Source organism: Stegodyphus dumicola, chromosome X1 (genome assembly GCF_044657685.1).
Source record: "Stegodyphus dumicola isolate Sdum_Otavi_A_Nest chromosome X1, ASM4465768v1".
Classification (NCBI taxonomy): Eukaryota; Metazoa; Arthropoda; class Arachnida; order Araneae; family Eresidae; genus Stegodyphus; species Stegodyphus dumicola.
This window is the reverse complement of record NC_140780.1, coordinates 22,593,901-22,620,679: the sequence shown is the minus strand read 5'-3', so window position 1 is coordinate 22,620,679 and position 26,779 is coordinate 22,593,901. Positions and strand designations below refer to the sequence as shown.

The window sequence follows — 26,779 nt, the reverse complement described above, 5'->3', positions numbered from 1 at the left end:
TTTATTTAAATATCATTTAACCCTTTCTGGCATGCTACCTTTTAAAGTTGGCATTTTGATAAAAAAATTTAAAAAAAAAAAAAAAAGGTAAGCAGTCTCATTTTGATAAAAAAAAAAAAAAAAAAAAAGGTAGGCAGTCTAATTAGGCCTAGAGGAGTACACAAGTAAAATTTTGTGAATGCGCGTTTAATGTATAATGGACGGAATTAAACTTATCATTTAATTCTGTGGTTGGGCAGACTGATTGAATAGAGCTTCGAAAAGAGTGCTGAAACGAGCATTGTTGTCAATGAACTGACCGATGAGATGCGGAGAAACAAAGGATACAGACTCTGATTATTGGTGAGCCGGTCTGGGCACACCTAGGGTTTGCCGTTTGATTTTAGGCAAGATTTCAAGGTAAAAATTTTAAACTAATATAGAATAAGGAGATTAGCATACAGCCAAAAAAATAACATAGAAATTTCTTTTCAAACAATTCCTTTTATACTCTAAAAAAAACCTGGAAGATTTCTTTGAAAAATGAGGGTCTTAAAAAATTAAACATGGCTAAAATATATGGACTGGTTTGTGTTGAGCTGCCATCTACTATAAATAAAGAAGATTCAGAGTAACCTATAAATCCTTTTTCATTCAATTTTTCCGTGTGTACAGTAGGAAATTTTTAGGTGTGTCTAGACCAGACACACTGTGCCGCAAAGGGTTAAGTTTCACTTATAACATCATAGAACATCATTATTATCACTTATAACATCATAAATGACATCATAGAAGTAACATTCTTTGATATGCAGAAAATTTGGCTAGTTTACAGATTCGGCATAACTGTTTTTAAAAATACTTTTAGTTTGGCAAAGCTGCTATTAAAATTAAAATGTAATATTTATTTAGACAATGCACTCACATCCGTGCAACTGACTCAGCATCAATGGTTTCACCTATCAATGGTTCAGAACAGATGGGTAAAAATTGCCTTAAGTTGTCAGTTTTAATGTATAACACCTAAAAAAAGACCAATACTGTTTTTTCATGCATCTACATATTTTGAATATAACTAAACATAGGGAAAGGAAATGCTAATAAAGTATTCTCAGCCTGCAGAAAACTCTCAAATTCTGAATTCACACGTCATCTTTATGATCATAATTATTCTCTTAGGGAATTTTGACTGTTAGTAGTCATAGAGCACTTTCATTTCTGTATCCATTTTAATTTATAAATTTGTTTCCACTTTTCTTCTTTGGACACATTCTATTTTCATTCATAGCATGCTATCACAGCTTGCCTTATTACTGTTACTCTTGTGTTTATTTAGCAAGTAAGGGGAACAAAACATGATGATACATTAGAATTATTAAAATGCTAGGAAAATGACTATTCATAGTTATGTAATCCTCTAAAATGGGTTGTGTGTGTGTGTGTGTGTGTGATTATGGCAAAGCCTCAAGGGCTATCTGCCTAAGGGGAGGGATGCCTTCGTGGAGGACTTTCTAAGGGAAACTGGCTCGTATACACGTTACACATGGGGAAAACCACGAAAACACCCATGCAGCCAGCCCGTTCGCGGGATTCGAACCTCGGACCGAACTACCAGTGTTCAGCGACTTTACCGCTCGGCCGCTGGTGGGCTGAAATGGGTTGTTATGCTGCCTTCTATGCACAAGTATGATGCAATGCAGTACAAGAATTAAATTCCTTTGTTTATCTCTTTTTTGAGGATTACATTAAAAGATCAAAAACTCCTACTTTCATAAATATGAGAGAATGGTTACTTCACTGTAAAATATAACTTATTTTACTTATTTTAGCAATACATTATATAATGTACAGTAAAGTATATTTCATTACTCACTTTTTTAATGTTGGAAATATTTTGCAATTTTTTTTTTCAATTTATCTACAGTTATGTATCTTATATACCTGAAATACTGCTTTGTACACCTTTTGTATTATGTATCATTTCATGTAACCAAAATCACTCTTGGAATGTATTACCTGCAGATATGGGATCACTATTGTATATCATGGCTTAGTTAGTATAGCTAACTATCTGCTGCTTAGGCAGGAACCAGCTGTTAAATTACTTAACTGCCACAGGCACAAATATATGCCTTGCTCAGCCGATGTATTAACTGCCCTGGGCATACATATGCCTTCCGAAATATCGTCATTTGCTCTGTGCTGCTACCAGTATAATTATTCGCAAAGCTTTGGAATGTAACACCACAACGACCTTGACAGAGTATGCAAAGGAGGATACTATTTCAGAGAAGAAAGAGGGGAATTGGAGAGGGGGATGGTTCAGAAGCCGTGAAAGTTATGACTGCATAGTTATTGCTCGTGTTTCTGTTTGAGTAAAATATATTTTTTTTTATTCTGTGTCTTCCGTTTTTACTTATTGTTTGTAGTAGGTGGTGGTGAAAGTAATTGACTGTGTGGTTATTGCTTGTGTTTCTGTTTGGGTAAAATATTTTTTTTTTAATTCTGTATCTTCCCTTTTTTTTTACTGTTTGCAGTAGGTGCTTTTCTTACAAATATGTCTGACAGTGATGACAATGAAATACCTGATTACCTTCTGTCATCTTCAGGATCAGACACCCCATATGATATTATGTCAAATGAAGAGAATTGCAAAATCGTGAACGCAAAACGAAGAACAAAACCGTGACATCCAACCAATTCAGAGGAAATATATGTTTTTTAAGTATACTGATTTTAAAAGACATAACACTGAAACCTGATATTACACTTTACTGGTCTAAAAATAAATTGATCGAAAACCCATTTTTGGGGACCTTTTTTATTATACAAACATTATTTTTGTCATACTTACATTTTTTTATTACACTTTTATTCTAAACGTTAAATTTTGTATTTTCATTTTTTTAATCTTTATTTTGTGAAAATAAACAGTTTTTAGACATTAAAACTTGCAATTATTTTACTCCTAATATATCGCATAACTACGTGCGCCTGTGTAAAAAACGGTGGCACTGGGGAGTTAATCTTGTACGTTTTCAATGGCAGTTAAGAGGCTAATAATACAGCAAAGTGGAGCTTTGGCAGTGCTCAATTATTAGACTTCAAATTATACAATGCTACAAAATTATTTGTACACATTATTGAATGTACCAAGAATTGAAAAATATTACATATATTGATTCTGTAAATAATTTTGACGTGTAAAACTTATTCTGAAATAAATTTATTCCTAAGTTAATCATAATTAATCAGATTTTGCTTTAAATTCACCAATACTGCCATTGCATGAAGTTTTTCCAAATTAAATTCAAAATGTTCAAATGCTTCAACATTCTACTTAAGTTTTCCAATTCACAAATTTACAAATGCAAAGTCTGAACAAAAGACTAACCCCAAAAATGGCAAAATGATGTAAAACAACTAACCAAGCTTTTCCAAATATTGCCAAATATAATGCTAATAATGCTATTTTACTGTGGCACCATATTATTGAGTGTCGCTCCACTGGATTTTGAAAATATGCTGAGAAATTGGATCTGGACAATGTGTCAAGTTTCAATCTGACTCTACTTTTGCAAACACATTTTTATTGGAAAATTATCAGTTTTGTATCATACCTTAAATATTTTAATGCATAATAAAGTTCATTTTCCTTCCACCAAAGAAGGCATTAATTTTTGTTAATGCTTTTCTAAAAGAGCTACTGGTATGACTGGAGAATAACATTGTGCAGAGCTTATATATTTATCAGACATTTTGTACCTGCATGAATTGTTAGAATGCATGTTTACATTCACACACTGCTGTCAAATGATCAAGTTCAATAAATATAAATTTAAATATACTTAAGAATCAGCTTCAATTAGCTTACAGCAACAAATGAGTTAAGAACTTTAATTTCATACACATAATCAATACATTTAATTATTGTTACCATACAGTTCCATGCATAAGCCAAGGAATTTGGGGGACATTTCCTAATGCTAAATTATGAGGGGTCAGCTTGCATATGGATCCACTAATCTTACAGAAATCATAGGTACTTTTCCATTAACTAGGAGCAAGAGATCCTTGCCCTTTACTTATTGCTTTAGTTTATATTTCTTGTTATGAAAAAATTGCAAATGAAACGAGATATTTGTTTTCTGAAAATGAATTGTTTTATTTTCGAAATTGTTTATAAGGCTGGTTTGGTCCATCATTGCCAACACGAATATTCTGATATTAGCGAAATTTGCACCCCACTTCTTCCATTCTCAAACTTGCTTTTCATTAACAGAAAAATGCTGAGCAACCATACTGTTGTTAGAATTTTCATTAAATGTGATCACTTGTAGTTTGAAATTTTCCATATAAGAATTTCTCTTCCCTCTCAGCTCACAGAGGGGGGGGGAATGCAGCAAAAATAAAACTAGCACAGACATCACATGCAAGACAACAAATGAATGGAAAAAATGTGTTAGCTAGAGACATGATTACAAGAGTTAAAACTATTGTCTTTGGTGTCTGGCATTTTCTACTTCACAGTGATTTCATTGGAAAATAATCTACACGTTTTACCTACTTGGCAGCATTTTTGCCCTAACAGCGACACGTTTGAACATTACACAATTTTTTTTTTTCATTTTTTATATTGGCTTATATTTGAATTTTGGATAAATTTTTGAAAGAAAAATGTACTCTTAGCTTATACAGAGATTTCCTTATATTCATAAATACAGTAGTTAATTTGTTTCGACTAAGAAAATTCATTTTTTACAGCTACTTTTCTGTTTAACCATTGTTTGCATGAATTCATTACTCACTCAATCAGAAAAAAAGAAAACTGATCTACCATTCTGGATTATCATATTAAATTTAATTTACACTATATTTTGAGTTATCAAATACATAAATAGTTGCTTAACATGAGTAGAAAGCAGGAACTAAAATATGCAGAAACAAAGAATTCAGTTGTAGATACTTTACTATTAAAAATCTTATATATATTCATACAATTTTAAATGCATAAATCTGTGATATTAAAAATAAGTTACTCACTAGCAGATATTCCTGAATCCAAGAGTGGTACAGATTCTTCATCTGTTAATGTCCCTTCACTACTTCTTCTAGTCATTCTTGGAGTTACTATAAAAAATTAAAATCACAATTTCAAAATCAAAAGACAAAAGAATTACCTTTGTTAGATTCTATTATAAAATTATTTTGGAGTACAATCTTCAGATCATTTTCTGTGAATCAGTTTACTTGATTTTATCTTCAGATCTATTATCCACAATTAAGTTAATTAATTTAATTAGAAAGTAAGTGAAAGTAAGTAATGCAGAATTCTTGGATGTCAAAAACTAATTTACATTTGTTTCCCACATCATTAATATATTGTTCCATATTTCAAAACATAGTCCATAATTTAGAATATTTAATTTTTTATGAATTCTTAAAATGTTATAGACTAAAGTCACATTTTTATAATGACTACATGACTCAAGTTTGTTCTTACATAGAAATAATTGTTTGGAGTAGATTAATTATTTACTATAAATCACACGATGGCTCTCTGGTTAAGACAAGGAAGCATTTATGCAAAACTAGAGAGTTTTGCACAAACACAAGAATAACCTTGACATCTATATTACACATGAGGAGGAGGGGGGAATCCCAAGAAGTCATTTAACTGAACTTTTGAAAACTAAATCAAAATGTTTGTTATGAATATTTTGCATTTGATGAAGTATGTGTTTAAGTACAATCTTGAATGTAGTACAGAATAGTCTGTCAAAACTGAAGTTAGAGTTAAAAGGAAAAAGTGTCAATTTTACAAATAAGAAGCTGTCAGTGGACCCTCAACAGAGGTGAATAAATTCAATATAAACTTTTCCAATCATATTCTGGACATTACCCTTAATTCTCTGAATTAAGGATTCACATATCTGAAAATAAGTGTTCAGTTTTTGTGCGACATTATAAAACTAAAAAATATAGCTATAAAATTTCAGAAAATTGCTGCACCAGTCTTCAGTCATTACTTTCGGTCGAAAATGAATCGGATAAAAATGCAAATGATCTTCAATAAAAATTGTATTATGTATCCTGAATGCTACCATATTCTATGAAATCTTTTGATGTTTTAAATAATTTATGTCAAAATAACTTAATTACTTTATATATCTAAATACTGCTGTAGCTCTGAGAATTTTATTACTGCTTCCTAACTCTGTAACTAGTGAGAAAATAGTTTTCCCAAATTCAAATTAATAAAACACTACCTAAGAAATACATTGAAAATAAGCCAAAGAAAATTTAGAAATTATATATCAGAATTAATATCTATTGAATCTTCACTGGCTGCCACTCTAGACTACACAACCATAATCAACAAATTTGCTAAAGTTAGAAGGGTAAAACTACAGTACGTTATTATAGCTGATAGTTGATATAATAATTTTAAAGTAGTTTAAATTTTCAAAATAAAAATATTACTTGTACATTTTGAGGATTTTTTAAAATTATAACTGAAGGTTATTTTAGAGAAAAAAACACTTTAAGGATACCATTTAAAAGACGTGCATTATACTCAGAAAATCTAACACACAGCCCTGCCTAGTGCCTTCAGTATGAAAGAGTTACCCTTCCTCATGCTGATATCTCTTTTTAACATTTACATCAAGAAAGTACTCGAATACTTGAACAGCAGCTTAATAAAATTAAAGAAATATAACAAGATTTGAATAGAGATAATTTAGTTACATGGACATCAACGTGATGAAAAAAAAAAAGCTAAATATTCTGATTGGCAGAATTAACATTGCAGTGTCACTTTCTGTTGTATTATCATATCAGTAAAAAAATTAGTGCTACTCAACTTCAATTAAGTTAAAAAAAAAATATGATCTTTGAATTTCACTCTTGACTGCCAGAAAACTGAAATGCTTTACATCTGAATTCCCTTAAAAAAAGATGCACGTACCGAAGGTAGAATGATGATACAAGTGCTGAACATAAACTACCTCAAAATGGTGATAAAGTGTCATAATCGGTCTAGAAGTTATTGTGACAACTACAAAGTACAGCAGATAATATTGAGAAACATCATACAAAATTTAGCAGCAATATTTGGGAGTTATTCCAATGTCATATTTTAATAATACATATGATATGTATATTAAGCCTTTCATGATGTAAGAGGTAAACAAGTATAAAACCGTATATGGACAAACTTAAAGCACTGAGAATCTAACTTATAAAGCTTGACGATACAGCTAATGCAAATTAAATAAAATAACTCTACTGCACAAGTCATAAAAGAAGTTCTGGTGCTTAATGAAGAACTTAACAAATAACATTAAAAAATTCTTCTTTGATGAAATTATGACAGGAGAAAGCAAAGAATATTAACTAGCATTGGTTTTCACAATGTAAAAGTTTTGTATACATGTTCACACCAACTTGACTAATTAGGGGATGATCTCACTATAAGAGACTGGAAAATGTTTTCTTCCTCTTTTCTCAAATATTTTCCCATTCCTATCTTCGTAATCAATTTTAATGAGGAATAAACACAATTTTGCTCATAATAATGTTTAAAACAAGCCTTTCTTTGTACTATTTTCAAAAAAGCATACAATATCAATAATTCATCAGCCATAAAATCTACTAAATTTCAAAAACCTGTTTGAACTCTAATATCCATGAAAAAAAAGGAAATGTGAAAATTTTTTACCCAGAATGTCAAGAAATTTTAATAGTCAGAATTTGAATAAAAATTATCAAGGAACATATGACCTTTCTCCATATTATATGAATGTAAAGGTTTGGTTTATTTGATTATGATAAAGCATACTAGGACTATTCACTTAAATGAAGAGATGCCTTTGTGGAAGACTCGCCTAACAGAAATTGGCTCACATTCATATTACACATGCAGAAAATCATGAAAATGCCCATGCAGCCAGCCTGTTCATCTTTAATCAAACAAAGGCCAAAGTCTTTTATTTGCCTTTTTGAGTAAATGAGTAGTCTACCATTACTTTGTAAGTAGAAAGACCAAGCAGAATAACATTTAATATTATTTATTTGTTACAATGTAATATGTTAAAATGCATGAATAAATTTCCGTAATAAAATTACATTAAATATTGTTACCAGAAAAAGTTGCAGCAGAATAAAAATGTAAGTTCTATAAAATTACAGCTAATTGTTACCAATAAAAGCTGCAACACTTTTGACATAGCAATAAACTATTAATAATTTAAACAATCGAACTATGGGTCCACCAGTGGTTGAGTGTCTAAAACTTTTTGCTGAACATCGTTATTTCAGCCTGGGTTTGATTTGCAATGGACTGACTGGCTGTAAGATGTTTATTTTGTCCATGTGTAACCTAAATACAATACTGTTTCCTTAAAAAAGTTCCCCATAAAGACATCTCTATTTTTAGGATGTCAAGTGCTTGAACAGACACTCTGTTCTTCAAGTGCTTTACTGTATTCAGCTAAATACACAACTAACATGAATAAATAATATTTACATGTTTAATGGTGGCTTACTGTTACCCTGATAGCAAACAAAAATGACTATTAGATAACTTGAGGCTAACATTCAGCTGTAGGCAGAAAATTTTCCATTAAATGTTTTGCAACTGTGTAGATAAAAATTGATACTTAAGTTTTGTATTAATATATTCAAATTTTAAAATTTCTGTAGAAGCTAAATCAATGTTTATTGAGCAGCTAGATTTTTCTTACAGATCTCCAAATTCAGAGGATGTTTTCTAACACGATTATATTATGCATATTATGTATTAAACAGCTACTCCTCACCTTTCATTGACAATTTTCTAAACAACATCTAGTTTCAAATAATTTTTACATGACAACATAATGCAACTTACAGTATCAAGATTTAAAACTGCATTGCTTAAGAGGTTCTTTTAAAATGTTATTAGTCTTGGGAAAATTTATATCATGTCCAACACCTTCTTTTATCATCTGACGACTATAGGAATATATATGTCTGAAGTTAAAGAAATTTACAGCCAAAGGGTTCAAGTTTGTAGAGTCTTATCAAGATCAATGAAAATGAAACAAAATTTTGTATTTTTAATCCAATTTTATATTTAACTAAAGTTTCAATCTCTAATGTGTAATAACTCTCAAATCCAAAGACATGAATATCAAGCAAACATGGCACATTTGAACTATTAAGCCATTTACACTCCTTTCCACTTATATAATGGTGACAATTCATTAAATTAATAATAACCTGAACATTACATTTTCCCCCAAAATCCAAGTCCTTCAATAAGAGGAATAAATACAGTTTTATAAGCTGAAGATGTGTGAATGAAAAAGGGATTGCTATATAAATAGAAACTTATTTAAGACACAATAACACGCCGAATAAATACTAATTCAGAAGTCAAACAACAAAAATCAGCATTATATTTACAAAATTAAATTAAATTTTGTAAATATAATGCTGATTTTTGTTGTTTGACTTCTGAATTAGAAACTTATTTATTCTACATTCTCAAATATAACTACGTTACTTCCACATATAGTTACCACAAAATAAGATAACAGCTACAGGTTTTTAATTGACTGCTACTAACTTGCTTAAAAGATTTAACTGTTAGCAGCACATTAGAAACAATTTTAAGTAATCCACATGTATCCTGTTATTTACCACTGTTTGGCGGAGTGACAACTGTCATGGAAGTTCCTAATAAAGATTCTAAATGTCGAATTCCAGGATTGTGTACTATGGAAAATCCACACAGTGCTTCAATCTGTTTCCAACGATTAATCCTCTCCTGTAGGTCTTTGGTCACTTCAGAAAGAGCAGCTCTATAATTTAAGATATATTCACAGTAGTATGAATAGTCTAATATATCAAATTTAAAAATTTGAAAAAATGCAGATATAAGATGTCTGAAATAACAAAGTATACAAATATTTTACATATAAAAGCATTACACTTACATATGTTGACTTCAGGTTTAAATGGGGGGGGGACATTATGCTTCTAATGTTTCTTTTAAACAGCACATATTATTCAAGCCATTGAATTCTAATTTAATGCAAGGCTCAGAAGATAGTAAATGATTATTATTGAAAATACCTATTTGCATACGTCAGTACGATGGGAGGCAATTTAACTGTAATGATTGATATACAAAGCAGCCAGAAAGTCCCTTTACATGTTCAATTATTTCATTGTAACTTTAATAACACTTACAGTTATTTGTCGAAAACGTCCATATATGCACCATCATTATCTCTACTCAGCTTGATATGGCTGAATGTCCTCCCACTCATCTGCCTTAGCAGCTGATATCACAGGCTTGAAAGCTTCAAGCACATTTGCCCTCATAGCATCATTTTTCGTGCACTGCTTGACATATGATTCAATTCTCCCCCAGAAGGGGAACTTCTCAGGTGAAAAGCTTTCTTCACCTACATATTCAAAGTCTGCTGACTTGGGGCTCTGGACCTACACAATTGTCACTTAGCATTCCTCTGAAGTGTAGATGCTGATATCTGCCATTCTCCTTCACCAAGGTCAAGCTGGCAAGACAGTGAGCTGGTCAATGCAGACTTTATTTTATTCCCTCAAGCAGTCACATGGCAGTTGTGCAGCAATCATGTTGAAATTCCCATGAGGAGCAGTGTTGCCGTATCAATGATGAGAAGAGAGGTCCAGACCTTAAATATCTTACCATCTTACACTATTACACATTTAGTTCAGGTGTAAAGAGACTAGAAAGTCCCACAATGTGCATGTAATAAAATACAGTCAAAAGTCGTTAATCCGGACTCGTCGGGACTTCGGCGATTCCGGATTATAGATCATCAGTTTAAATCTGGTAAGATGGCATGCAGAAATTATAAAATATGAAACCATAATTTATGAAATAAAGAACAATTATGATCTAAAGGGTATCAAAATTTACAAAAAAAGAAAGCTTAATATTTATTTGTTTACTTTATTAAACATTTCTTTCAATGTAAGTTGTTTAAGTTGCTTCGTTTTTTATGTGATCATACATTCTCTTTAATTCTTTAAACAGACATAATTTATTGTTCAGTTACAAAGTTCCGCTGTTCAAGTCCTATAATTGCTGTGTCGAGAATACCGACTAATTTGTCAATTGAAATTTTTTCGTTTTCAATAACCTCTGTTACTTTCTTCGCTATCGGAAGCGAATTATAATGACAAGGAATTTGATTTAAATCATATCAAAGATGGAGTACATTGAGATGAAATACTACATTTAATAAGGAATTATAAGCCAAATAAAATAAAAACATCTGCTCTGAAGATAAGGATAGTGCTGACAGAACAGCTTCCAATTCATTGTGCGGCGCCGCGGCGTTAAAGATAAACAAAGTTTAGATAAACAAACGTTAAAGTTTAGATAAACAAAGGATATGTCTTTATCCATTTTTTGTAGCAATTCCACTTTTTTTTAATGAACTTCGAAACATACTTTTTGTAGATCATTTACATATTAATAAATATATATCAGAAATTCTATTTGACATAATCGAAAGTTCAAGCTTACTTTTATAAAATTGCTCTAACAGTCTGCAAAAAATAATAAGCCGGATCCAATTCGAAGATTAAGGAACAACGCAATCTGCAACATTAACAGAAATAGATAATTAAATAATTTTTGCTTAGCTTATACCGTCCGTTATACATTAAACGCGCACTCCTAAACGTATTTTGCGCACGCGCAAAAGCATATTGTCAGCCGTAAAGGCCTTACGCGCATGCGTCAGAAAGTTTAAAGCTTTGAGGTCCGGATTATAGATCATTCCGGATTATGGGTGTCCGAATTAACGACTTTTGACTGTACCAGGTTTTTTTTAATTAAATAACCTGATGCAATGATTATTACATGGCCAAATATCAGCACTACTGAAACAAAACAGCAAGGAAAGGACCAAATGCTAATACTTTGTGCACCAAATGCTACCTCACAGAAAACAGTGCTTTGTTACGAGTACACTGATTTTAGACAATCCATTAGTGTGATATTACTTGATAATACTTTAAATGTATTTGTTTTTATTGACATTAATAATAATGATATGAATATATCAGAAGAGTTGGTAAATTTTAGAAGCCATGAAACAGATATAAAAAAATTGATAAAATAATAAACAGCTATAGTAATAAATAAATTATAAAAATATCTTTACAGTTTATGTCATTTCACTGATTTAACCTCTTCTTCCTCTTTTCTTTCATGTATGTGTAAACAAATTTTTTTTTTTTTAAATCCCATCTAATTTTTGATGGATAGTTAAAAGGGACACTTATTTTAAAACATTTCACATAAATTTGGTGCATACATACTACAATGAGAAAATATGTAGAACAATGATGCATACATACTACAATGAGAAAATATGTAGAACAATGATGCATACATACTACAATGAGAAAATATGTAGAACAACGATGCATACATACTACAATGAGAAAATATGCAGAACAAGAACTGACATTAGTAATTATGTTTAACATTGAATTTTTTGCTTAATACACATTCTGATTTTAAAAAAAGGATCATACTTAGCTTGTAATATCCTGTTATCAACATCATCAATGGAACTTCCATGAGCTACCCTGAAAGCACCCATAAAGCTGGTTCTTTTTTTTCGCAGCTTCTCACACTATAATAATAGCAAGTATAAGCTATAAATAGTAAGAATATTATAATTACCAAAATTAGAAAATTTAATTTTAATAATGATTTGCAAATAAAATCTTATTTATATGAAGGATAAGCACTCAAAGTGCATAAACAACTTTCTTTAGCAGATATACATGTCAACAACTGAAATCATAGACAATAAAAGTTATCGGACTACTTGATTACGGCAATGTGGACTACTTGATTATGGCAATGCATATCATGTCACCCACTTATGGGAAAGGACGCATTCCCTAAGAGGTTTTCTGAGATCACTGGTCTACATTTAGAACAGAACAAACATGATAAAAACAGACAGAAAAACATACAATTTTTCTAAATTTGTATGACTCTTTTTCCCCAGTTATTGGACACTTACTCAAAAGCAAATTTATACAACTTGCTTATGAAAATTAAACTGACAAATAAGTTTAAAAAGTATTTACTTGAACACAAACATGTGTTACTAGAATTCACTACCCTGTAACTATTCAACACAAAAATACTTAAACTGCTTTCTGATAACAAAATATTCTAACACTGATTAGCATGAATACATACTAAAATGTAATATATATGTATAAAGCAGGGATGGGCAAACTATGGCCCGTGAGGCAACTCTGGCTCCGAGGAAGTTTCTATTCGGCCCGCGGATATAATTTTAATTTGCCGTTCCGAGGCAAATTAAATGAAATATGCATTTATATATTATATATACATTTCTTTTTCTACTTTGTTTAAATATACTTTTTTTTCCAAAGGACTAGTGATCTTTTTACTTTCTCTACTTTTGTTCTACAAAACATAAATCGACGGAAATAGCAAGCACAGACAGATTTCAATTGGCAAAGTGTTAAAAGTGGAAGTTCTTTGTTTGGATTTCACCGACCACTAATTGGATTACAAACTCACAAGTGTTCGAAAATCTTTAATTTTACTTACACTGGGATAGCAAAAATCATCGCGGGAACCCAAGAGAGCACCTGAACCGAAGTTCTTTGTTAGTTATAGGTGTAGATTGGCGCCAACAAGCGTTATCTCTTTCTCGGGAAGCAGACATATGGGAATCCAATATAGGTGAATTAGACCTCACTTGTGGCAGATCGCGCATTTTAAGCTCCAGCCAGCAGCTTTTTTCTTTTGGCGCGAGTTCTAATATTATAGATTGCATATGGAAAGATTGTGGACATATAGCACCATTGTGAATAGTGGTGATATTATTAAAAGTATATCATAACAAGTGCTTGTTTGGGTTATTCGTAAAATATGTCAACCCCAAAATGGTTAATAAAAAACGTAAAGTTGATTCAGTGTGCCATGCATTTAACGATGAATGGACCTGGAAACATTTTTTTACAGTTGTAAAAGATAAACCAGTGTGTCTCATCTGCAGTGAAGCTGTAGCAGTCTTCAAAGAGTTCTGTAGTGTTCTGTGGAGTGTGAAATGTTAGAAGATACAGAATAGCTTTCAGACATTCTTTGCCATATGAGCGACTTGAATGTTAAGATGTAAGGGAAAAATCAATTTATTGACGATATCCTGGGCCATCTCAAAGCTTTTAAACTAAAACTTAATCTGTTTGCTGAGCAGCTAGCTAAGAACGACTTGTCTCATTTCCCGAGGTTAAATTCACTACCCTCAATAAATGAAGAAAAGCTTAAGAATTATGAAGATGGCTTGAAAAAAAACTGCATTTTGAGTTCGAATGCAAGATTTCAGTGCCATTCAAACAGAAATGATTACTTTTACCATGCCTTTCCACGTAAATTGTGAAGCAGTGAGGTCATATCTGCAGCTTGAATTAATTGAGTTGCAATTTAACAATCATCTCAAGTGGTTGTTTCTAACTATGCCAAAGTTAGAGTTTTACTAATCATTATCAAAAGTAAGTTTCCCAAATTTAATATCTCACACCCAGAAAATCAGTGCTATGTTCGCTTCATGTAAACAAGTGTTTTCACCTATGAACCTTAGAAAGAATTATTTCAAAAGTAGACTGACAGATGAGCATTTAGCCTTGTTCCATAAAGTCAGTACATCTCACTTCAAACCTCAATATAAGGAACTTTCAAAAATGAAATCGCAATTTCATTCATCTCATTAACATATTTCAATTGTAATACTTGTATATTATTTTTAAAATTTTAGAAAAATTTATCTTGGCCTGCCAAACTTTTGTAGATTATTGGCCCATGGCCGAAAAGGTTTGCCCATCCCTGGTATAAAAAATAGTCATAAATGTAGCAGTAACTTAAATAAAAATGATAAGACATGAATCTGTGCTGAAGCTGCAAGATCAAAATAAATTCAAAGTGAAGTACAAGGTCAGAGCGTAAATTAAATATAAATTTAGTTCCCAAAAAATATAAAAGTCAACCTATTTTTACCTCCACGAAATGGTTACAAAAATCGAGTAAACGTAAATGAAGGGTACAAAATAAAAAAAGGAAGAAAATCTTAAAAACACAGAGGATGAGACAAATACAAAGTGCAATAAAATTGCATGCAAGTTAATCTCCTTTGTTTAATGCTTCAAACAGAACTTGTCAAGGGAAAAGTGTTTTGAAGCCTTAACCCAAGTTGATTAATGAGTTCCGAATACGTTTCGTTCCTCTGAACCATTTGAGACTTTATACTGCTTTTTCAATATATTAATCAGAAATTTTAAAATAATATTTTCAATGAGTCTCAAATGCACTCACATCTTTCCCTTACATGCATTCGTACTCAAAGAAAACAAAAATACAAATATATATACATACAAGATGCAAATGCTAAAAAATAGCATAGGCTACATAAAAATTGACAAACCTAAATGAAACTAAGAAATGGTGTAACTAAATTTAAAAGGAAAAAAAAATGACAAAAAAACAAGAATTAAAAGCAAAAAACTTCTATGACTAGTTACTACAAAAAAATGACAAAATTGTCCACAGTCGATGCATAAGGTACAAAAAGGGCTGGCTTAATTTTACATGCAGAAAACATTTCTTTTAGGGGGGGTAAATAATAATTTTTTTAATTTATTTATTTTAAATTTATGTTCAAAACTTTTACTTCAATTTGAATTTATATATATATATATATCCTTGCTCAGAAATTAATACTTTTGCAGAAGTAAGACATTCCTTGGATATATAAAGCAGTAATTGATTAAAACAGTGATTCTCAACCTGTGGGGTGCGCCATATCCAAGAGAAAATGTTATTTAAAAAAATTCATTAAGTGACTGAAAGGAAAGAACACACACACACATACAAAACAAACTACATTCCGACGTATTTAATAATTAACTTATTAAATTAAAACAACTTACTAAATTAAAAACAAATTTAATAATTATTAATGACTTCCTTGGGCCTGTCTTGCAGAGCAAAGTTTTTCGAAGGAGGGTTTAATATTAGAAATAGACACTCTCAGTTCTTTTTCTATATTTAGCTGAGATCTATATTTTGTCTTCAAAGAAGCCACCACAGAAAATCCAGTTTCACAAAGGTAAGGTGTTGAAAATGGTAGTAGAATGCGAAATGCCCTTGTTTCTAGTGCAGAAAACTCATCATCCACTCCTGCCCAAAATTCAAAGAGTGATTTATTACTAAATTGTCTTTTGGTTTTGCCGCTTGCCGTGAAATCTATGAAGGTTTCTTCCTCTTCATTTGAGAGTTTTTCGGGAGTATTTTGAATTGGATCCCTCGCCCACTTGTAACTTGATATTAGTTTGTTGTCAGCAAGAAAGTACTTTTTTAAATTCTTTGCTAGCATTGCTAAATGATTTTCAATGGTTACAAAAACAACTTTTACATGTTGTTCTTCAGCCTTGTAAGTTTTAATACAATCATTCAAATTTGCAAACATTGTTAAGTTTTCTTGCTTTAAATTTCTGCTCTACTATTCCAATTTCCTACAAAAAGCATTTCCTTTATCACTCGTATCCAATATATGTGTATTTGCTCCTTGCAGTTGAAGATTCATGTTATTTAAGTTCTCGAATATGTCGACCATGTAGCTCAATTTCCAGGATTTGTACACATTTCTGCACACGGAAATTAAGTACTTTTAAGAACTTTTAAGGACCATTAATGAAAAACATTAAGGACCTATGAGCCAGTGAGAACCAAATAAATTCAATTAAAAATAGTATTCATGTCTGAATTTCACTTTTGTAATATCATCCTAAAAATAAAATAGATCTCTAAGTAGTATGCATTATTACTAAACATGAATTAATTAACATAATTATTAATAAGTTTGAGAATAAAAAAAACTTTATGAAATTTATCATGTAGCATTAAATATATTACACTTATAATAGTTGGACATGTTGAAAGTTAGTCAGGCTCTGTTTGATGCAGTTAGTTTCATAGCTTCGTGTAGAGTTTCAGGGGTTCTTAATATACTTTAAGGTTCCAATAAGCCATTAAAGCCCCAGAGGTCATAAGTTGTTTTATATTGTTTAAGTCTCACTAGATGCAAAGAATAAGTTTCACTTGAATTTTTACATTTTTGTATTTTACCTTGTGACCACAGTGAGTATTAATGAAAGGCAATAACTCGCTTTATTATATAGAGATAAATTTTAAGGGTAGGCAGTTAGTTATAAATAATTAAATTAGGTAGTTTAATAACCTTAATCATTATGGATTTACATGGCCACTATTAAATTTTATTTTTAACAATATTTGTTAAAGAAAGCTTTATTAAAATTAAAATCCAATAAAATTTCACAGTTTAAAATAAATGTAATTTATAACATTGATTTTTAAACGATATTAGGATAATTACACATTAAAAGCTACAAAACATTTATGTTTTGCTACAACACCACCCAAGAAAATATTTATCCATCATTTTAATTTGAAGCCTTCCCAAACATTTTGTCTAGTTTACATCGATTTCCTGCTCATTAATTTCCTCCTAATCTTTTCTAACAATTAGAGATTTGTCTCAATATGCAAAACCACTGCTCTCGCTAGTTTCTTCGTGCTTTATCTCCTAACTTGTCAACCTCTCCACAATGTACCTATGAGGGTTTACTTGATCTGGTAAAAGTTAAATAGACCAAAACCCCTGAAAGTCGTGAAGCATATTATCGCTATGTCTAAAAGTAACTACAATATCAGACAAAGGTTTAAATAAGCCTCTTATTTAAAAAGAACTTAAAACATAAATACATGCATAAATGATGTGCTAACAAAATCAATTACAGCTCATGGTGACGTAATTAAACACAAATTCAAACTAAAAGTATGGACTAGTGTTCAAAGATTATACAATTTAATTTAAATTTAATCTGGCTCAGTAACTCTATTCTATGAAGAAATAGAAATGGGAAATTATAGTAAAGGCTGAAATCATAAACAATTGAGTAATTTACATAATAATAACTGCACATATCTTTGAAAAATATTTTTTTTTATGTATTCTTCACACATTTCTTTTTCATTTTAGAATTTTTGGATTTAATTAAGAATTTCTGTTATTCTAAAAAACACCAAATGCATTTAAAATGTATAGAAAAAGCGGCTAATGTTATTTCTTCAGTAATATGAACATTCAGAAGAAATATTAAATATATATGGTAAAGGTGAGTTACAGAGATGGCAGAATTTTTAGAATTTAATAACACAACAAACAACAAAATCTAGAAATGGCAAAACTTTTAGAATTTAGAGCAGGCACTGGAAGCAGAATTTAGGATCCACAGAGACTGCATCAGGTAGAAAAATGCCTAGAGTATGATGCATTAAGACATATTTGATGAATCTTTTAAATTGTAAGTTTTCAATTTCTTTATTAATAAAAAAAAACCATTTCTATAATGCCTGCCCATGTGATAAGATTAGAAGCATTTTTGATATTTTCCATGCTTGTGTCTTGTGAAAAGTAGAGAAAATAAATCATGTTAAGATTCTAGTATCAGAAATGAAACATTCAAATAATATGTTTTCATTGTTGTTTCAGACGTTCTCCAACAAGTAAGAAATCCATTGCAGACTTTCTATAAAATGCATCCATTATGAATTAATACCATGGAGACGTTTTTCGTTTTGTCACACAGTTCTCGAATCTTCTAGAATCGTGGCTCTATAAATCTTGCCTTCACATTTATATTAGAAATAGAAACAAATTATGAACCCATTCAAAAGATAACCATATACGACAGTGAATTGCCAAAAAATATTCCTCCAAAATGATAATTCACACTCAAAATGGCAGTCGTAAAAACAGACAGAAATTTCAGATGATTAAAATTAAGGACCTTTTGCTGATTTTAAGCAAAATTAAGGACTTTTAAGGACCAAAAATCAATTCCAAAAAATCTAAGGACTTTTAAGGACTCTTAAGGACTGTACAAACCCTGATTTCATCACAAATAAACTATCGCGAAAATTCTTAGCTTCCGGTCTGTTTTCCTCTTCTAGGAAAACAGCGATTTCTTCTCTTAATTCATAAACACGTTGCAAAAATTTCCCTCGTGATAAACATCTTGCCTCGCAATAAAATAGTAACGCTGAATGTACTGCACCCATGTCTTTACAAAGTGCGGAAAAGATTCTTGATTTCAGGGGTCTCATTTTTATATAATTTACTACGGTTACAACCGTAGTTAACACAATATTCAAACCAGGACTCGTTTCTTTGGAAGGTAAAGCTTCTCTTTGGATCATGCAATGTGTCCAGATGCACTGTGGCGATTTTTGTTTCACAAGTACTTGAATACTTTGGAATCTTCCGTACATAGAACGAGCACCATCGGTGCATATTCTGATGCAATTTTTCCATTCTATGTTTGCCTCGTTCATAAAATCATTTAAGATAGCAAATAATGCGAGTGCTGTTGCTTTGAGTTCTATTGGTTTACAGAAAAGTAATTCTTATACTACTGACAAATCATCACAAAATCTAACATAGGCAATGAAATGAGCATCTTTATTACTATCTGTTGCCTCATCGTTGTATTGAAAACAATTTGTCACGTAACTTCAACAAAAGCTGACACTCTACATCTTCAGCTATATCAGCAATTACTGATGGGCAACAGTATCATTTGAAAGAGGTATAGACTGCAATTGTTTTGCAAAATTATCTCCAAACATAATTTCTACAATCTCAATTGCAGCTGGCAAAATAAGCTCTTCACCAATGGTGTGAGGCATTTTACATCTGGCTATTTTATATGAAACTTTGTAAGACGCAATGAAAGCTTTTTCATTCACAGACAAAGTTTTTTTAAACAATGATTTTTGCTTTTCATATGATTTTAATTTTAATTCGAAGAATTCTCTGGGTTTGTTTACGTGCTCACTATGAAGTGTTTCCAAATGTCGTTTAAGTTTATTAGGTTTCATGCTGTCTGCTGCCAACAATTTTGAGCAAATGATACACAGGGGCCTTTCTTCTTCATTTACTTCAGTACTAGTGAACCCAAAATTTAAGTATTCTTGAGAATATTTTCTTGATTTTATTTTTGGAACCACGCTCGCCTGTGTACTTGTTGATGCTTGTCTGTCGTCTAATGCTCGCTTACGCCCGCTTAAAAATGTATCCATGATTCTGCATAAGTCTGCTGCCGTGAATATTTAATACGCTGAATTGGAATTACACGAAAATGTATATAACATACACATTCAGAATAGATTCAATAGTGATAGAAGGATCGACTCGAATGAGATTGTCTGGAATTGAAATTGGCATCATAGAACTTTCTCCTTCTCCCTATGAGAAAACATTTGTTCACATCTGCACACACTCCTAACTCAACTTTTAAGCTGGCCAGACAAATTCCAGACAAATCAAAACTTCTCGCAAAACCGTTAGAATGCCCGACACGGCGGGACACAAGAGCAATAAAAAGGCATAGGATTCTTGTTTTTTCAATGCCGAGCATCGGTGTTGCAAAATGTCAATAAATTTCCATATTCTTGGTAATTTGTAAAGTTTAAAATTAAGGCTGTAGTGTAGGTTTAGCGCCAAAATACTCAAAATACATTATTATTGGATACATTTTATTGTATGCAGTGGGGAAAGGGGGCGCGATGAAAATTATGATTGAAAATTGGGCCGTGAATACTAAAAGGTTGAGAAACACTGGATTAAAAGACTTATTATATACTATTTTGTTCACATTAGTGCACCTTAGATATATTGCTACTGAAGAGGTAATCATAAAGAGATAATAGCATCAATAAAAGAGTGATAAATGATTTGGCTGAAAACACTGCCTGGTTACCAAAATGAGGTACTTTATTTTATGTGGCTAAAAGTGTAACTATCAATATGGGGTTCACATTTGTAAATGCAATTCAGTTTTTGTGGCCTAAATTGTACTTAAATACTATAAATTTATTGCATTCATAAAAGTTCTTACTATAGAATAATCACATTCTTTAAAGGGTAACAGATTGCTTCTACCACTGATAATCACCATCATTTGGCCAGCATATCACTATATATATATAAAACAAGCTTTGAGACAGCTTTAGCCTTCTCACCGTTCTATACCACATTTAGTACATGTAAAGCTGTGTATCTATGTTGTTCAAGGGACAAAAGCCTCAGAAGCTAAATAAAGAACTTTTACTGAGTTTCACACAAAAAAGTCCCTATGAAAGCATAGGAACTGCAGTTAATTAAAAAAAAAAAAAAAAAAAAAGCACAAGGTATTAGAGCAACAATTTTATTTGTTTTTAGAACTATGCAATATTCTTTAAAAACTTAGTTTATTCCTGATCTGCTCCTGTGTGTTGCAAATAAGTAGCCTCAAGTTGTTTTCTAAAGAATCATAAATTAATCACTCCACTTTATCTTTGGGGAAAGAATAAAAATTCATTGGATTATGAGTACAATATAAAAGTACTTTGTATTTACTCCATTTTAAAATAGAAATATTGATAATTAGCACAAATAGGAACACAGTCTGAATTCAGCCATAATGTTTTTTCAAAAGTTTTCTGATAACGTTAGAAAACACCCATCAGATTAGGCTATCTGAATATGGAAAAGCACCAGAGGGATGCCTTTATGGACAATTATATTTAACAAAACATTTATACAGAATGCATCAACATAAATTTACATCTATGCTTATGACTAATAAATCACAACACAATATGTGATTTCTTAGTCTTTAATTTTGTGTATTCTGAATCTCTTAATTCAAAATACAAAAAATTAAATACATATATATATAATAAAAGCAAGGAAAAGACAGAGTAATACCCAGATAATGCGTAATACCCAGATATGATAGATCGTAGATTCATGTTGAAAAGGAAGCATTCTGATTGCAACGTATGCCAATATGTTGTATATTTTCTGCTTTTGAGTGTGAGGGGGAGAATACCAGGCACTACACACTGGACCTAAGACGGGGACACAAACTCAAAATCATATGGCTGACAAATGCTATCCAAAATGGGATTACAAAAGGAGAAAAGGTAGGATGATTTGATATTTTAGAAACTGTTACATTTTTTTCTTTTGTTAACTCTTTCGCATCGAAGTCGCCCGTAATGCCCGTTCATTCAGGCAACGGCAAACCGCCCCAACGCCTCGTCTCGTTTATTTTCTACCTAGTTCTTTCCCCTCCACGTTAGTGTATGGCTCATTGGTTTCGCGAGTTGTTAAAAGACATGTCAATCATTCTTTTGAAGCAAATAAAGGAGAAATACGGAAAGCTATTGACATTCGCAGGTGCAATCCGGCCCTAAGGTGAAACAGCACACAATGGATCTACCAGGCAGGGGGAAAGGAAAACTTTTTTAAGACAAATTCGTAAACACGGGCGTTTTCGATGTTTGTTGAAAACAGATTTGGTCGTCTCTCGATGCGAAAGAGTTAATGGTAAAAAAAATCTCCAATAAAAGAAATCAGAGAAAACTTTTCGTAAAACAACTGGGACAGATTCTTTCTCCTAACCAGGCAGTACTGGATCTAACAAACTTACTTTACTAAATTCAGATTGTAAAAAAATGATCCAGATTTCATTAAAGAAATTTTGGTTTCAGACTGGTTTAAATATAACAACTATAAGGTATTTCTCCCACTTTCCTAGCGTCCTTCGTGGTGTAGTGGTTCTGCATGCTGGGCCGGTATTCCAGAGGTCCGTGGTTCGATTCCCGGTGAAGGCGGTTGCCATTTTTCATCAATCTTGCTTTAAAAAAAAAATCCTAATGTCTCTACAGTGGAGCCCGAACTAAAAGGGCTGTGGATGATGATTCTCCACAGCCAGGATTTGGCGACCAGGTCCCCTAAAACCCTAGTTGCCCTTTAAAAAAGGGGAGTATATAAGATATTTCTCCCACTTTCCTAGCATCCTTCGTGGTGTAGTGGTTCTGCACGCTGGGCCGGTATTCCAGAGGTCCGTGGTTCGATTCCCGGCAAAGGCGGTTGCCATTTTTCATCTCTCTTGCTTTAAAAAAAAAATCCTAATGTCTCTACACAACAACAAAAAAAGGGGGAAGCTGAATGAAGAGAAAGATTTCACAAATAAGGAAAATTAGAATTACAACATGGAAATCAACTAGAACTGGCTCATATTCAAAGCACAAGTAATTCAAATAGTAATCTCAATCTAGAAACTGCAAAACCACTTGAAGTGCTCTGTCATTTGTGATTCCTGTATCACAATGGCCAAGGCTTGGCATGTATTCTTATCCTCCACTAGAGAAAGCTTTTGAAATCGGAAATATTCTAAATGAAGTGAAAGTAGAAGCATTTCTAAGACATTAGTAGCACAATAATTAGTAGCACATTAATGTATCAGTGACATAATGAGACAAAATTTCTATAAAGTCAATCAAAGAATTTAAACCAACAAATATATGGTTACAAAGCTCAGCTCACACACATTCAGTTTACCTAGAGATTAAGATCTACATGAGATAACTGGTGTAAATTGAGGGAAAGTAAGGATTTTGAAACTTAAAGTTAGTACTGGATAAGTTAATGAAAATGAAAGCTCAGGCCATATAAAAAAAGAAAAACAACAGTCAGAAACACGGTTCAGTCCAATAGAATTAGCTAAAGACAGCGATCTATCTTTACTTGGCTTCGAAGGGAAAATCCTTTTCTCATTCAGAAAACAGAAAAGGCCTAATTCATGCTACTTTTAACCCTGCAATAGAGGGGCTGGCGTACAGAGTACGCCAATGCCATCTCTTGGGCTGTAATTTTTAGACAACCCCTTCCTGAGCTTCCTCCCTTCCTCTACCCTCCTAGAAACATTCCATGAGTGCAATGCACCTGGTATTTCTGGTCAGTCTGGTTTTCGCCTTCCTTCCGAAAGCAGTTATTGTGAACATGTCACGTAGGTGAACGCAGTATGCCGCTCCTCCAAGTATGTACAGAAAGAATATTGTACCTCCTGAAGATTATTTGCTCATTTTAGAAGAAGTCTCGGTTGATGAAGACTCCAATTTGGATAATGCAACTGATGTCGATGAATTGGAAGTCATCGAACATTCTGATCATGAAAGTGACTCAGAAATTGAAGGAAATGTTTCTAAACATCCTCATTTTCCTTCCTCAAATGATGTTTCTCCAACAAATGATGATTTTAGTGATATAATGAGTGATTTAAAATATGAGGACCTTTTTGTAAAAACAATTTACAAAAAGAAGAAAGTTGGAGGAAAGTTTCTGAAAGAAGAAAAGGAAACTTATAAGTGGAATAAAGTTCCCCTCAAGAGCAAATTCGGCAGAATGCCTTGAAAAAATTTGATGAAAAAAATATGCCCAAGTGCAAAACTTGTGACGATATAAATGATGAGCTTTCTGCTTTTCAGAAAATCATAAATACAAATATGATTGATGCTATCATACAGTATACAAATATTTATCTCAAATGTAACAGGAGTGCAGATGATCTCTAAAACATCTCAAAGAGAAGCATGTATGATACTAATAGAGCAGAAATGTTGGCCCTTTTAGGAATTTTATTCTTATTAGGGTGCAAAAAAATATCAAAACTCAATTTGGAGGAAGCATGGGCAAAACTCAATTTGGAGGAAGACGGTACTGGAATTGAAATTTTGCAAGGAGTCATGGGTCTCAAGCGATTCAGAAACCTGTGTGCTGCTATTAGATTCGATGATAAAGGCACAAGGTATGTGCAAAGAAAACTGATAAGCTTGCAGCACTAAGAGAATTTCGTTAATCTTTCAATCAGAACTGTCAAAACTTTTATACGAAGGTGACGAACTCACAATCGACGAGAAGTTGGAACCCTTTCGCGGGAGGTGCTCTTTTATTCAAGTCATCCCCAACAAGCTCGCAAAGTATCATCTGAAAATTTTTGCAGTTGTTGACTCACGAACGTTTTATACATTGACACCTGAAATTTACTGTGGCAATCAACCCCCAGGACTTTACGAGGCTCCTAATTCAAGTATTAACATTGTCAAAAGGCTAATTGGTGCGTACGACCGTAACCTGACGACCGATAATTGGTGTACAAGCTACCCTCAATATCTTCTTACCATAGGTATAACACTTGTAGGCATGCTGAAAAAAATAGAAAGGAAATTCCAAATGAATTCCAGCCATCAAAAACCAGAGAATTCGGCAGTTCACTGTTTGGTTTTCAAAAGGATATGACAATTGTTTCATATGCAACATAAAAAATAAGTGTGTAATACTGCTCAGTACTTTACACGATGATGACAAAATTGACCAGGAAATGAATAAACCTCAAATAATCCTGGATTATAACAAATGTAAAGGTAGAGTTGATACCGTAGACTAATTTTGTAGTAATTTCACTGTTGCCCGAAAAAACAAGAGGTGGACAATGGCAATATTTTTTGCACTGCTAAACGTAGCAGGCATAAATTCACAAGTGCTCTTGAACTTATCAAGTTTAGAAGATATTTTTTGAAAAATTTAGCTACATCTTTGAAGAAACCACATCTTTAAAATCGTCTGAAAATGCCATTTCTCTTGTCGCATTCCAAAGCTATTATTAGAAGGCTGGTAACAACAGAAGCGGACAAGATGGCCAAAAGGGACGAGGAACCACCTGCAAAAAAGATCAAAGGACGCTGCACTGAGTGCGGTAGAATGAAGAATAACTACACTACCATAAAATGTTCTGAGTGTTCTAAGTTTACCTGCAAAAATCATCTGGGCAAGACAGTAAAACTTTGCAAACCCTGCTGCAGTGAACGGGTACAATCGGAAAAGGATTAAAATAGCAAAAGGGTTTCAATTTTTTCATTTGTGAAATTTATTACTTACCGAACTTTTCTTTACAGAATATTTATAATTTGTAATTTTGATTTATGTTCTTATAATTTTCATACAGAAAATAATGCAGAATACTATTTAACTTTAATTACATTTCCAGTGCATCCACTTTCTGAATTAATTAAAAATTTGTAGTTTCCATCTTTACTGCTTTTTTTCTGTTATTCTTTTTCTTATATCATTTTTACTATGACGAATCACCTTATTAATGCCATGTATAAGATTAAATAGTTTCAAACACGAAGCAGAGGCTCGAAAAATGACCTGGCATACTTCACACGCCGCCCCTCTAAAATTGTACCATACGCCAGCCCCTCTAACTGAGGGTTAATGAGAGTATCAACTGAAATTTAACGAATCACTTATTCTGATGCCTTGAGTTATTAAATAAACTGTTTTGCTTTTCTAATTATCCTAATCATTAAATCTGATCTTTAAATTTTGCAGTTAATAGTTAAATTTAAAGACAGATTCACAGGCAGCTTTCAATAAGATAATGGCTGTCGTTACAAATAAAAATGGCTGGTGCATTTGTATTTGAAATGGAGCTTAAGAGTATTTTGTAGAAGTTATCATGTAATTCAATTTTTCAAAGTTCAAGAAGTATTTCTGATTCTTTAGAATAAATACACTTTTCAGAATAAAAAGTTTTGTTTTTCAAGAATATATCCATCTCAAATTACAGGAAGTTTAAGCAATTGCTTACCTTAGATTAGGAGGGGTATATAATAGAAGACCATCACTATATGTATCTTTTGGAGTTTAAAAACTTTCTGAAATTTATTCGAAAGAAGACTTTTTAAAATGCCCTTCACATTCGTACACAGTTTAATTTCTAATATTAGAAA

The 26,779-nt window shown here is 32.0% G+C and overlaps 1 protein-coding gene across 4 annotated transcripts in view; it reads right to left on the bottom strand.

Moving 5' to 3' along the window:
* LOC118205487 (stromal interaction molecule homolog) overlaps window positions 1–26,779 on the bottom strand; it is a 137,474-nt gene that overhangs the window by 37,335 nt on the left and 73,360 nt on the right. For all 4 annotated transcript variants that reach the window (XM_085807192.1, XM_085807191.1, XM_085807190.1 and 1 more), the window contains exons 9-11: window positions 12,565–12,665; window positions 9,667–9,827; window positions 5,023–5,109 (exon numbers count right to left, since the gene is read on the bottom strand). In XM_085807192.1, coding sequence (XP_085663318.1) covers window positions 5,023–5,109; window positions 9,667–9,827; window positions 12,565–12,665 — 349 coding nt within the window. The remainder of the gene's footprint in view (window positions 1–5,022; window positions 5,110–9,666; window positions 9,828–12,564; window positions 12,666–26,779) is intronic.